The 13,957-nt window shown below is 36.4% G+C and overlaps 1 protein-coding gene across 1 annotated transcript in view; it reads left to right on the forward strand.

Moving 5' to 3' along the window:
- The window catches only part of MYRFL (myelin regulatory factor like), a 43,585-nt gene extending 29,998 nt beyond the window's left edge, over positions 1-13,587 (forward strand). The window contains exons 16-26 of the mRNA XM_071734352.1: positions 723-808; positions 1,577-1,648; positions 1,768-1,808; positions 1,921-2,085; positions 4,181-4,275; positions 6,881-7,121; positions 7,902-7,989; positions 8,257-8,331; positions 10,177-10,285; positions 12,268-12,342; positions 12,453-13,587. Coding sequence (XP_071590453.1) covers positions 723-808; positions 1,577-1,648; positions 1,768-1,808; positions 1,921-2,085; positions 4,181-4,275; positions 6,881-7,121; positions 7,902-7,989; positions 8,257-8,331; positions 10,177-10,285; positions 12,268-12,342; positions 12,453-12,539 — 1,134 coding nt within the window. The 3' untranslated portion in view covers positions 12,540-13,587. The remainder of the gene's footprint in view (positions 1-722; positions 809-1,576; positions 1,649-1,767; positions 1,809-1,920; positions 2,086-4,180; positions 4,276-6,880; positions 7,122-7,901; positions 7,990-8,256; positions 8,332-10,176; positions 10,286-12,267; positions 12,343-12,452) is intronic.
- Positions 13,588-13,957: the final 370 nt, after the last annotated feature.

Here is a 13,957-nt window from a genome sequence, read left to right on the forward strand (position 1 = left end):
CTAACAGGTTAGACCTTGTTAGGATATCATTGCTATTGCTGAATGATTTCCTCTTGCCTCTATCCTGGTATAGAAAGAGGAGACCCCTTTTCACAGGATTGAATGAATTAAATCTGTTGACCTTTTTCAAGATGGTCTTCATAGCCTGCTAAGTCCTATTCTTTAAATGAACCAGTGCTCATTTGCCTACATTGCTTTTGCTAGTGCCAAAGAGCAAGAGAAAATGATACGTCAGTCATTCTTTATTCCACAATAACAATCAAATACTCCATCACCAAAGATCATCCTACTTGTTTAGAAACTGCCTTTTTTCTGTATTTATTCCAGACCTGGTTTAGCACAGTCTGAGTATATACTGAAAGCTGCTCATCTTTCAGCTCCCAACAGTGCTTACTGAGTTCTTAATTTAATTTTAAAATACTTCAAGAGTATGAATAAGGACAGTAAGAAAAGGGAAGGAGTTGTTATTTTTACCCATCCTTTCTCCCTGTGCAATGTTTGTTTCCTCAGATTATCAACAGTGTGCTGCACACTCACGGTTTTAGGGAACCTTTCACTACTTAAGTTTTTCTCTTTAGATGTTGACCCCTTTATAAGGATGACTTGTATGGTTCCTCTGAAAGAAACATGGTTAACTAGTCAGACTAGTGTAGTATTTCTTAATCTATTAGTAGTAGCTTAGTTATGTGCCATTAAAATTAACCAATATTTTTCTCTTCTAGGTTTGTTTGTCAAACAGGAAAGAGTCTTGCTCCGTCAAGATTTTTCGGGTGACTGTAATAGCTTTGATTGCTATTATGGCACTATGGTAACAATTATCAACAAGTTGACTTATTTCTCCCTTACCCTTTCTACTTAGGAAGAAGATTACAATTTTTTTCTTCTTCTCTCCCTTCTTACTCAAAGGACACAATTTATGAAAATTAACTGTTAATATGCCTGGTTATGTTGTAAAGTTGAAATCATTTTAGTGTGAGATACTCATGAGGTGCATGCACAACAAATCTCTGTCCATGTCACAATGTATGGTGCACCTTGAATGTATTTCAGTGACTTGTTCTGCAGGTCCAAAGTTGGACTTATGAGTTGGACTGCATGTTTTATGCAGTCATTTTATGAATAAGTATAATTTCCAATGCACAGAATAATTCTGTTGTGTAAAATGAAGCTGGGCTTTGTTCCCAATATGGTGGGCAGTTCTGTCACTCAGAAAGTGGCACTTGACATGTGGAAAGGAAACTGTGCTCTGGACTTCTGAGGCTGCCATTTTCTGATTCCAATCCAAAAACCTGTGGCTTACAATCTTGCTGGAAATTACTGAAATTATTACTTTGAACTGGTGTTGTGACTGTATTTACAATAAAAAAATTGCTGTATTTTGTGATGATCTTAGTTTTGTACAGGTATTTAACCTAAAACCTGTAAAATTCAGTTAAAATTTTTCCCATTCGAAGTGAAGTAATCCGATAGTTAGTGCTTACATTAGCATATTTGGGCAGGGTGCTCCTGAGGTATTTTTCATATTATGTTACAAAGCCAATTCATGTGAATCTACAGAATAATTTTCTTTCTACAGCGCTTTGACAATATCGACCTTATATTTACTTAGTGTTCATGACAGACGTTTTGAAAACCGTCCGAGTTACAGGCAAGTAGATAAATGAGAATCAGTGAATTAAGATCAGTAGTAGATCATGGACCAATCTGTTTTGGTCCACAACTCTGATGTTTACTTCTTAATGAATTGTTTTTCTTTTTCTTCATCAGCAGTACCTCAAGTTCTATTTCAGTCCCTACCACTATGGCAGGTACTGTATCTCTGCTGGTCTGCAGAAACATTAACAGGCTTTCAATTTCTGTGCTGTTATAAAATGCCAATAGACACATGTATTAAGAATTATGTCTTTTTTTTTTTTTTAGCATTGCAGGGGGAAAGCACAATTTCTCAGAGCACACAACCCACTAGCAGGATCCCTGAAGTGAATTTCTGTGACATTCTGCCTTGTGACAAGGTCTATTGTTGTCCTATTCATCAACAAAAAGTCAAATCTCTAAGTTATGACAAAAACAATGTGAAGGAGGAGCGTAAGTTGAAATATTAATTTCTATTATTGACCACTTGGGTAAAGACTATATTAAAAGTATGAGGGAAAGGGCAAGAAATCTTTAAAGGTAGTTAGCTTCCTATAAAAGAGCCTAGTCCACAGGATTTAAAAAATCATGATAGATAATCACCACTGCAGTCAACATGTTTTTGAAAAATCTGACCTGATTACCTTTAAGAGTTCTGGGTCCTAAGATATTTTGTCAGTTGTCTTCCTGGCTGTTCATAGTAAATTATTTCATGTGAACCATCAAGTCTCTAATCCTTTTAATTAACCTCAGGGTACAGTTGTCCTGGAGTTTACTGTGGGTAGTGGATGATGAGTTAGCAGGATGGAAAAAACCCAAAACACTTAATGGTGTCACAGCGTGGTGGTACTGCATCTTTTTATGTGACCAGAAATAGAAATTCAATTTCCAGAAAACATAAAAATTAGAATTAAAACTCTGCTGATTCAGGCAGGGATTTTAAGTAGAGAAATGCTATTTGAAGGCAGGTCTCAATTAAATAAATTGCTGGAATGTATTGTCTTTCAGATATTGTCTGCCAAATGTTACTTGTGTAATATATGAGTAGGTGTATTATTTATGACTTTTATCATACTTATTGGAAAGATTTTATACATAAAAGTGTGCATAAGTATACCTCTTTCCCAGACCTTAATATTGTCAATGTCTACAAGCAAGTGTTAGTGTTACTAAACCCAGCATTCACACTCTTCCTTTCCTGGGCTTGGGAACAATTCTTGTACCAACCACAGTCTACAAACTGAGGTGAAATTGGGGACCAATGCAGTTCAGTCTCCGAAGGGCAGGCATTGCCTACTGCTATTACTCTTGCCACATGAAGCGTTTCCATGGGATTCAGCCACTGGCTGTTCTTTATCCAGCAGTGTGCTGTTGTCTGCAGACAAGATGCATGTAAGTGGTCCCCATGATTCTTGTGATAAGTGCTGCAGTAAGCTCTGTGGAAGATAGAGCTCAATACAGTACTTGCAAGAGGTCATACCTAAGTGATTTGTATTGCTCTGAAGCCTGAAGGAGTGTTGATTAATTAAAAAGACATTAATCTCACTTGCAAATGAGTGAATTGTAGGTGAATGAAAATGAAATATGAAAATCTTTTATGCCCAGCTGGCTGCTTTTGATATTAGATGGAAAGAGAAGAATAAATACAAAGCATTACCTTCTCACGGTCTTACGCTCCAAATAGCATTAGGTGTGGATTCAAGAGTGAAAAATCAGCATAGTACCCAAGCTACTGAAAGATTTCAGATCTGCACAGGTTTAATGAAGCTGAATGTATCCCCAGACAGAAGGCAATAATGTCAATATGAAATCTAAACAGAAGGAAAAACAACAAGCTTCTTAATGCAGCTGTAACCAAGATAAATGAAAAGGAAATCGTTTTCATAACAAAAAGCTAAGAGTTGAATATGAGGAATAGTCAAGATAAACAGTGGCTACTTTAGAATCAGCTTATTAATCTGATTCATGGAAAGATAAAACTATTTGACATTAGAGTTGAGTTAAATGCTAACTTAGGAGTTCATATATAACAGACCTTATATTGGTCAACCATGTGGTTCCTGAACTCAATGGGTACAGGCTATTACTGTGCATCTAGTGTAGATGCTAATGTCTTGCATCTCAGATATATTGAGGAGAAGGCTGTTAAGAGCAATGAATTAGAAACAAAAGTATTCATAAACAAAAGAAAATTCATTAAAAATTTGGCAAATCTTTATGTAGTCTAGCTTAATGTGGCCTTTCCCCTCATTCTTTCTTTGTTTTAAAACTGGTTTCTCTGAAGGATTTAGACTTTTAAACTCCTATTGCTTTCAGTGGAAGGAGGAGCATGAACAGCCTTCAGCATCTGGGCCTTTTCTGTTTTCTGCTTCCATGCCTTTAGGTCTCATTGCTCCCTTCTTTGTGTTAAATGTTACTGGTAACCAGAAGATGTCCCTACTTTCTTGTAGGGTATTTCTCTTTGGTGTCTCTGCTCTCACAATAAAATCTTGGTGAGGGCTCCTGCTGGATTTTGGGCAACTTCATCCATGTGCCTTTTTTTTTTCAGGTGTTAGTTGGTGGGTCCATAGCAAGGTACCACTGAAAGAAATCATCAGCATTTTTTTTCCATGCTGCTTAATAGAATATTACAACTCATGTGAAGTAAAACCAGAAAGTTCTTGAGGGGAAAAAAAAGAGTACCAGATTTATTGGATAAGTTTATCAGATTCTTATTTGTAGATAATGGTTGTCTTGCTGGTACATTTTGTATTTGTTATTTAATTGGATCTTCACACCACATGAGCCTTTAAATAAGCCCTCAGAGTTACTGTTTGTGACAGAGTGGAAATGTACCACAATTTTTTGATGACTGCTACACTGCCTTTTGGTGGTTCTTGGTGTTCTCAATTCAGGGTCCTGATTTCTGCATTTCATTTGGATTACATCAGCTATGAAGTAGTATTATGAAATAGTAATTTTATGGAGTAAAAAAACAAGTGAAAATTTTCTATACTGGTTACTTACTCACTTTAAATAGTTAAGATCTTAGTGAAGCAAACCTGCTAGTTTTTATACAGATTTTTGATACTCACTTAAGGCTTTCTTCTCTCATCTGCCAAAGAATCACTTTAGTAATGTTTAGTAATGTTTAGTAATGTTTAGTAATACAGAAGAATAAATATTCCTGCCAACACTTGCACAGCAGAAGTATTGTACCTATGGGGAGAACGTCTTTCTTTCAATGAGCAATCTTTTATTGTTAACAGGTTTTCCTACTGAATAGCTATCTGCTAATGAAAATGCAAAAAAGGCAGGCAACCTTTCATGCATTGCTAATATAGCTAGATTATTAAAATAAAACAGCAGAAAGTGGAGGGAAGACGTGACAACTACTTTGTAAATTAAAAGGATGAATGAGAGAATGAATAGGTCTTTTTTAGATCTGCCTCAAGACCTACTGTCATGTTTACATGACTGCATGTGTTCAGTAGCCATTTTTTAGGTGTGTGGCAGCAGATCCCAGTGTACAGGGGTGGGACAGCAGATGACTACTAAATGCCACAGTTACCACCTAAGTTGGCACAACTGGCAGATCTGTATGATATGCAAGCAAACAGAAAATAGATTCAAGGAGTCTATCACAGTCTATCACAGATTCAAGGAGCAGTATCACAGATTCAAAACAAAACCCAAAAAAAGATGGAAATCCCAGAGGTGATTTTGTGTTGTGTTGTATGTGGGTCCCCAGATTCAAGTTTCTGATGTTTTTCTGTGCAGTCAGTCACCTAATAGAATAAGAAAAATCTGAATTTTCCTGTTTCCCAATACTGAAATGAAAATTGGAATTTGGAATGAAGGATAGAACAGTAAAGTCAGTCTAGCTGTCTTATTTCAATTGTGGTGAAAGAATGCATTTTGATCCTTTCTCTTGTAAAATAATTTTTTATAGCATGAAGCAGTGACTTGTGTGCTAAACAGTTATTTTGGAATCAGAATATTTCCTTTGGAGAATGTGGTAATGGAGTATTCTTCTAGTATTGTATTCTAGAAATTCATGATTACATTTTCCCTCAGATTAAATGGTATTTGATGAAGCATGTTACTATAGGCAAGATGAACATTTATCAATGCCAGTTGATTGATAACAGATTGTTGGGTGGCAATTAGTGTAAAAGCAGAGGAATAGCTTTAAACCATTTCCCATGGGGTTGAGGGGCCTTTTGCCTCCCCAAGTTGTACAATTTGATGATTCTTAAAGGATCTTTTGAAGTTCACTTTTCTAGAGAAATATTATGAAAATTAAAAAAGTTTAAAAACATAATCATCAGCTTATATTTCCCAGGCTAGTTCAGTGTTTGAAATTACAGATGTCACATCAGTGAACATGTTGATTGTGTTGTTAGTGCTCTGTATTAGTTTCTTTAATTTTGTGACTCATTGTCTCTATCGTACTGAGCCTCACCTGGGGCAGTCCTCTGTGCCTTGCATCTCACATTCAAACAGCAAAGTTACTCCCCTGGCTTACATTTGTTTGGCAGAGGCCGATTTATTTATTTTCTCACTAATAAGAAAGATACAGCTTTTTGATCAGAGGTAAGATGAATTGCCTTTGACTTTTTTTGTTGACTTTCGCTTTGGCAACAGTAGGTGATATTCTGTGGGGTTTTTTTTCTACTAGGCTGCTTTTTGAAATGGTTTAGGTATCCTGTAGAATTCCAAAAGCTTGTTTCTGGTTATCTACAAGCTTCTTTTGACTGTGTGTATGTCAAGTAGCCTTGACTCTGTGTGCAGCCCGGGCTGGAGCAGTCTGTGCCTGAGGGGCTGCACCTGTGGGAGGGACTTGTGTCCAAGGGGTTCCGGAAGGACTCCCCTGGGAGAGGGATCCCGTTTTGGAGCTGGGGAAAGCTGTGAGGAGTCCTCCCCCTCTGGAGGAGACAGCAGCAGAAACACCGTGTGGGGAACTGACCCTTAACCCCCATCCCCATCCCCCTGTGCTGCTGAGGGGGAACAGGAGTGAAGTAATCTGTGCCTGGGAAGAAGGGAGGGAAGATCTGGCCATGTTTTCTCTCTCTCCTTGTATATTAAATCAGGGCTTTTTCTTCTAAGTCGACCCTGTCTCATTTTTGCTGGTTATTGTAATTGGGGAATGCAAACCTCCCTATCCTTATCTTGATTAACAACCCTTAAGGTGGATTTTCTCCTCCCAGTACCACAGTGGGCATATGGGGTGAGCAATGGAGTCCTGGTTGGTATCGGCTGGGCCTGAACCGTGACAGTGTATCTTCTTCTGAACAGAGCTGCTATATTAAAGATTTCTCTTGCTGGCTATGCATTACTTTATCCAATAATTAACAAAATATTTTCTGCTTTATTTTGCTGTTTACAACTGTACAAGGCTAACCTGGGACACTTGTCCCTACATCCTTTCACAGGAAGCAAAAGTAACGTGTTACCTGAACAAGATCCAGTAAAAAAATCTAATGGAAGGCCTGATCTTGGGAATGACTGTAAGTCCCTTATTTAAAAAAACACAGCTGTTGAAATGTTAATTGTGTAACTTTGAAAAACTATCTGTAGGCTTGGAATTCTACTGCTGGTATTTAGAGGTGTTTCATTTATAACTGGTCATTATAGAGAATTAGCACTTAGGAAGCTATTAAATACCTGTGATTCACTATAATTTTCTTGTCATTTTAATTTATTTTTACATTTTCATAAGATTTTCATAGACACTCCATCTGCCCTCTCTAGAGAATTCTTAGACTTGGCTTCAGATGCTATAAAATTACAAGTGACATTTTCCTTTACAGGGGCTAATACCCTGTAAGATGCTCAGCCCTGCTAACTATTATACAACAAAATGCTTAGGCATTTGAGTGTGGTATTTATGTGCAGAAAACACATGATACTGCATAAAGAAAGTGTTCGGTGTTTGTACCAGCTAATCTAAGGGATAAAAAATGTCAGCTGCTATGATCTTTTTTAGAGTTTTTATTATATATTCCCTTTCCTCAGACTGTAAAATTCCTACAGGTTCAGGATGTAAGTGTTCAAAATATATTAATATAGTATCCTGCTAATACTGTGTATTGCTAATGTTCCTATTGCCACATTTCACTTAAGATCAAAGTGCTGAAATTTTCACTGAGCACTAATTTAGACCCGTGGCAGCTCCTGTAATGTCAAGCAAGGGAGTAGATGATACTGTGTTAACTGCAATTTTATTATGCTCTTATCTAATATTTATGAGATAATCGAGAAGAAAACATTGTTCCTAATATTTTTAGGGATTGATACAACAATCAGTTCTATACAGATTTTGGAAACTCAGCAAAAGATTGACAATCGCTATTGTAGTAAAAATCTACAGTGCAGGTGGGTAAATTGTTCTATTGTGCTTTATTATGGTGGAATGGAATACCATTAGTGTGGCATGGCAACTTGGCTGGCTCCTTCTTATGGTTATTGCCTCTGTTTTATGGGAATTTTTTTCTCCTTTTAGGTTTGTTTGGGTTTGTTTTGGTGTTTTTTGGGGGGGGTTTGTATTATTTTTTTAAATTAAATTTAAATGTAATTTCCATGTTTTCTAAAAAATACTATCCACCTCAAAATCCTGTGTGCATTAATGCCACCTTTTTTTAGGTCTGGAAATTACAGCTATGTTATTCCTGTTAACAAATATACACCCATGGATGTAGAAATCACACTGGAAATAAAGTAAGTTAAACATAATACATACATAACAAGAGAGTGGTTGATTTTTTTTAAAAAATAGTAAACCTTTATTTCTGTTTTGACACCAAGCTGTCCTTATTCAGATGAGTGGGAAAAATCTATGCATATAGAGAGCCTTTGGCCCAGTGATTTGAGGTTTATGGTCTAGAGCCATATTATTAGGAACATTTTTTGGTCTGTTTTGCCACGCCCTGTAAAAGGGGATTCTTGTGCAAGGAAGTCTGATAGTAGATAAAATTATGACTTACAGAAGGGGTATGCAGCAGCCTTACTCTTCTCAGCATGTGTTTTTCTCCTTGAATGAAAATCTAGTTCTATTGTATTCTCCCAGAAGTGCTACAATCCTTTCTTTTGGGGTTGTTCTCTGAGAAAAGCAGCAATAGCCAGAACAGCTGCCCAACACCCTGCCTCATGATACTTCATAATTCTCTAAAAAAAGGCTCTGAAGTTATACATGGTGTTTAGGTCCACATCTTGAATATTATCCTTGTAAACATCCACCTTTTTCAGATAAGAGGAGATATATATAACAGTACTCCTTAAGTGCCTGAATGTTTCCTACAGCAACTGAAAATATGTCTTTTAAATATATGCATCAGAGTTCCACTGAAGCAATTGCTGAATGTATGGTTTTGGTTTGAGACATGGTGGATTTTCAGTTTGTACTTTTTCTATATACTTTCACTAAACAAAACTGCAAAGTTAACAAAATCAAAACATATATAACAAAATATTATAATAATTACCTATAATATAATCATAGATAATAATGTTAATATAATTAAAATATATAATAAAGCCAAAACTTCCTTGGTTTACTGTGTCCAAATACTGAAAGACACTGTAAAAACTTTAAAAATTTGGTAAACCTTTATGCCTGCTGAATAAAATCAAATGAAATCAAAACACACTACTGACAACCCATCTGTGACAGAATATCTGCCATATGTGAATTATATGCTTTAAAACTGTTGTTTCTTGTAATAACACCTTGTTAATGTTGTGAAAGCACATTTTGCTGGGAGGAACTTTTTGTTCCCCACAGCATAAACTATAAATATTCATGCCATCTTTTCCCCATCTTCTGCTTTCATTTTTCCTGCTAGCCATTGCCATATCTGAGTTCCTTTGGATCTCCAAAGTGGTTTTGTTTATACTCTTCTCAAAATATCCATCTGGTAAAATAGAGATAGTATGGAGAAGACCATGGGGTCCTTGCTGCTGAAGAATTCTGAATGAAATTCATTTTACTAATGCTTTCTCAGACAAAATGTGGGATGTTTTTACTTCTTTTTGATTATACATTTGCATGTGTACAATGGGAATTGTGAATTATTTATACAGGTCCCTGTTTTGAGGCTTATTATGACCTTATCTTCCATAACATTGATGTTGTGTTTAGATGTCCAAGTACCCTCTGGTACACTTATATTATGCCTTTTCATGATGTAACCTGTGCAATTTATGCATGTCATGACCATTAATTTATATAAAAAGTCAGATGTGATAGCTTCTGGTATGACTGTGCCTAAGGTTTGAGCAAGTTTAGTGTATCTTTCTGGATTTATCTCAGCAATTTTAAAGCTCATACGGTTTTCCAAGTAAAAAATATCCTCCATCTGTGGGAGTGAGTGAGACCAGGTAAGAGGCTTGTGGCTTAGGCTTATCTTCTTCCTATCACTAAGTGAAATAAGCTCTTCCTCAGCTTTATTTTTCCACAATTCAATTATTTTGATTTTTCACCGTGCACATATTGTATTTATATGCATATGATTCTTCTATATAAGAGCAGTGGGGTAGGTCCTTATTTTTCTCTCTTTCTTGAAGCACCACGGAACCATTAATTGTATTTCTCTGCAAAGTCACATTTGGAAATTATTGCTCCCATTATTCTTCAAGCCAAAACAGTAGGAAGAATTTCCTAGAAACCACACAGGTAAGATTTTTGCAGCAATCCTTTGGCTTGTGGGGATCCTTTTTATAAAATCAATGACTGCAAAATTCTTATCTTGATTAAGGCAGTAGGAATCCAAATGGCACTTTGAGTCTGCTAGTCATACCTCTCTTTGGCATGACCATATCAAGATGCAAGCTTTTGCAGGAGTCAATTTTATGCTCAATTTTATAAGTCTCTAACTCTCCACAGGGACATTTCTGAGTCTACTGCAGCCTAACTGACCACTGTAACTCATTAAATCTCCAGAGATTCTTTAGAAATGGGAGCACTTTTCACCCAAAGCCTTAGGAGACAGAGTCCTCCAAACATTACTGGTTTTGTTATTGTCTTAATTAATTCCAGTTTTCAAGTCTTTAATTCACTCAAAACAATGGTAGTATTCCCTGTAATTTCTCTGTGAACATTACCAGTAAATCTTTCTAGGGAAAGATCTTCATTGTAAAAGCAAGAGTTGTTTTCATGTCAGTCTCTGGATTGTCTCAGTGGGAATAAAAGCACTGAAACTTGTTATCTTTTCCTAGTAAAAAATATTCAGGGACCTGATCTTGCAGACTTCAGATCAACTCCACTACATTGTTGAAGACCCTAAATTCCCTTCAAATTCTCTGGAAATATAAGACTCTTGAGGCTTTGATTTGTCTACAGTCCTTAGAAATGTTTATTCTGGCTAAAACAGTAGAAAAGGAAAAAGCAAGAATAGTAGCATTTCTGAAGCCTCCATAAAATTTGAAGTAATTTCAGTCTTTTTTGATTTCTGATCTTTGATACTATACATGATATATTCATAATTGATTTTAATTTAATTTTTTTTGTTTGTTTGTTAAATTAGAGCATTTGGGATGCAGCCATTCTTAAGCTGACTTTCTGATCAATTTTTCAAATGTCGTGACAAAAAATTACAGGCTTCTCTGCAACTGCTATTTCAAACCTATCAGAGTTGTTCAAATTTTGACCTGTCTGCCATAATTCCAACAGAACTGAAATTTCGTCAGTCTCAGAGAGTTTTTCAGTGCAGGTATATCATATACTGCCAGAACCAGTCAAGGAGATTTCCAAAGTCAACCTGAAATCCACATTAAAAGACAATCTAAGTAGCCTCCAGCAGCAGTGAGCACTCAGGTTTGACTCAGAATAGAAATGCTACCTGGTTAAAGAGTGTTTTTTCAAGGGGATTTTCCTGTGTACTGAAAGGCTTATTCCCTGCTAAAAAGCTGGACAGCAATAATTTGAATTCAGTAGTCTCATATGAATTGTATCATGTGAACACACTGTCTCCAACAGAATGTGTCAGAAAGTGAAGGGAGGAAGAAAAGATGAAGGAGCTGAGACATTTGAAACTAATGAAATAAAAGCTACCATGGGTCACTAGGTCAATAATAGGTGAGGATTTAATTTTATTTTATTCAATTTAGCATAGACATTTCAGTTAGAAAATATATTCTTTCCTTTATACATAGCAGAACACTGTAATGAAAAATAGCATGAAATCTTGTCTCCATCTGTTTTTTGAAATAGTGTGTAAAGATACTACTCATGTTTAGGTATTTACTTAGAATATAGAGAGGAACTTCTGAGGACTACAAAACTTGCTCTTTCAAAACCAGCAAAATTGCCATTTGCTACTCTTACACCTTAAAGGTCTTGGGCCACCTGGCATATGAGGAGCACTCCCTAATTATTGTGGGATTGCTTGGAGAACTGGAGAGGCAATTCTGTTCTTCAGAGCCAGCTGAGTTGTGCTGGGAGGCAGATGTCTGCTGGTGCCTTTGCAGAGCTTTTCAGGGCAAACCCACAGGGGCAGGGCTTGGAGTCAGCGCTTTGTCTTTAAATACATTGACTACAGCTATCAAGTCTTGTCATAATTACTCTGCGCTGCATTTGTCAACGAAAGGTTTCCTGAGCCTCTCCAATTTAATGTGAAATGAGGTTATCTAAGTCTCTCTCTCTCATTTATCATCTAGGGACATCAGCATGTTTGGACTCTCCCTGTAGCTAAACTGTACGACAGCGCGTACTCGTTCCGTGTAGCTGCACCGGTAAGCCTCTTTAAATGGCAGCACAGCAAAAGATAAATGGCATTTGAAATGAGAGAAGATCATATATTAATTTCCTTTTTTCTTTTTTTTTTTTTTTTCTTCTTCCACAGGGTTTTGCAGGCTGCTCGACAGATCCTTATTTTGCTGGAATGTTTTTTACTGATTACTACTTCTATTTTTATCGACAGTGCAACTAAAATGTTGCTGATTGTTCTTTTCTTTGGGGAAAAGACAAGGAAGCACTTGATGTGAAAGAGACTTGCCAATGGCACTGGATATTTTTTAAACCCCTTGCCTAGTTGTTTGTTTCACTTTTAAATTAAAAAAAGGGACAAAACCAACTGCAGCTCTGCATTTCCAGGAACTGTTTCTAAAAGGACGTGAGGCAATGGAGTATATGATGTGCAAATAAATAAACCCATTGACCATAATGAAGTATAAGTATATGTCTGCACTGCAGCAGACAAGAACAAATGAGAAGGAGCTCTGCTGAGCTGCAGTGCACTCCAGTACTCAGAGGATGATAAGATAATAACATGGTCTTTGTAGTCAAGTGACCTGCATACACTTCCTCTTAATATCTGCTGCCCTTTATTTATATAAAAATCTATCTATTTGTGCAACAAAACCAAACAAAACTTTGACAGAAAAACAGCACTGTGCAAATGGCCTCTAAATTAAGTCATGTGAGTGGAGTTTTTTTTTGTTTTGTTTCTGTTTTTTTACCAAAATGTATGGCAGGAGTGAAATATTTACTCCAAAGTTCAGGTGTGGTGGGTTTGGTTTTGTTTTTGTTTTTGTGTTAGTGCTTTTTGCCAGTGTGACGAAACAACAGAATTATTTGAGAAGAACTATGTCTTGCCCGCACAGCTTTCAAAGATGCATATGGATACACACATGTGTGGGAGACATCATTCTGTTTATATTTATGAAATGCATTTTTAGGGTAAAGCCATTTGAATGAAATTCCACTCTGGTCGCTCAGACATAAGGAAAACAGATGTAATGACCAAGTCCAGTATAAACAGTGTTGTGGGGTCTGTTTAAAACTATGATTCATTTTGTTTAGAGAAGAGAAAGTAAATATAATGGAGAGATTATAGGCTAGTAAAAATTTATAATATAAAAGTTACACTTGAACAGTCTTACTCTAAATGAAATTCTTTATTTAGCTGTGAAAGGGAAACAGTAGGAAACAAAATTAATCTCTAAAAAAGAGCTGGCCACAGTCTTTTTAAACACCAATGTGTCTTAATTGTGTATTTATTGCCTTGCTGCCTTACCATGACATGGGAGAGTTTAATTCATTTACATGCCTTCACTTGGCATTTCTTTTGTCATTATTTTAGGATTTCCTTTAAGAATGATAAGAATGACCTTCTCACAGAATTTTTTAGATGCATGTGCTTCAGTTGGGGTTAACTGCAATGCCACCCCCCTTTTTTTTTTTTTTTTTTTTTTGCCTTAAATGACTCACAGCTTTGACCTTAAACGTATAAGAGTTTGGTTTTCTTTTATTTTTTTTTCCCCTGGGAAGTTAGGCCAAATATTCTGCAATATCCCAGAGACTAACTGAACTTGGAACTCTAAATCCAAAAGGAATATTGTGCCTTCA

Source organism: Heliangelus exortis, chromosome 1, assembly GCF_036169615.1.
Source record: "Heliangelus exortis chromosome 1, bHelExo1.hap1, whole genome shotgun sequence".
NCBI classification, from domain to species: Eukaryota; Metazoa; Chordata; class Aves; order Apodiformes; family Trochilidae; genus Heliangelus; species Heliangelus exortis.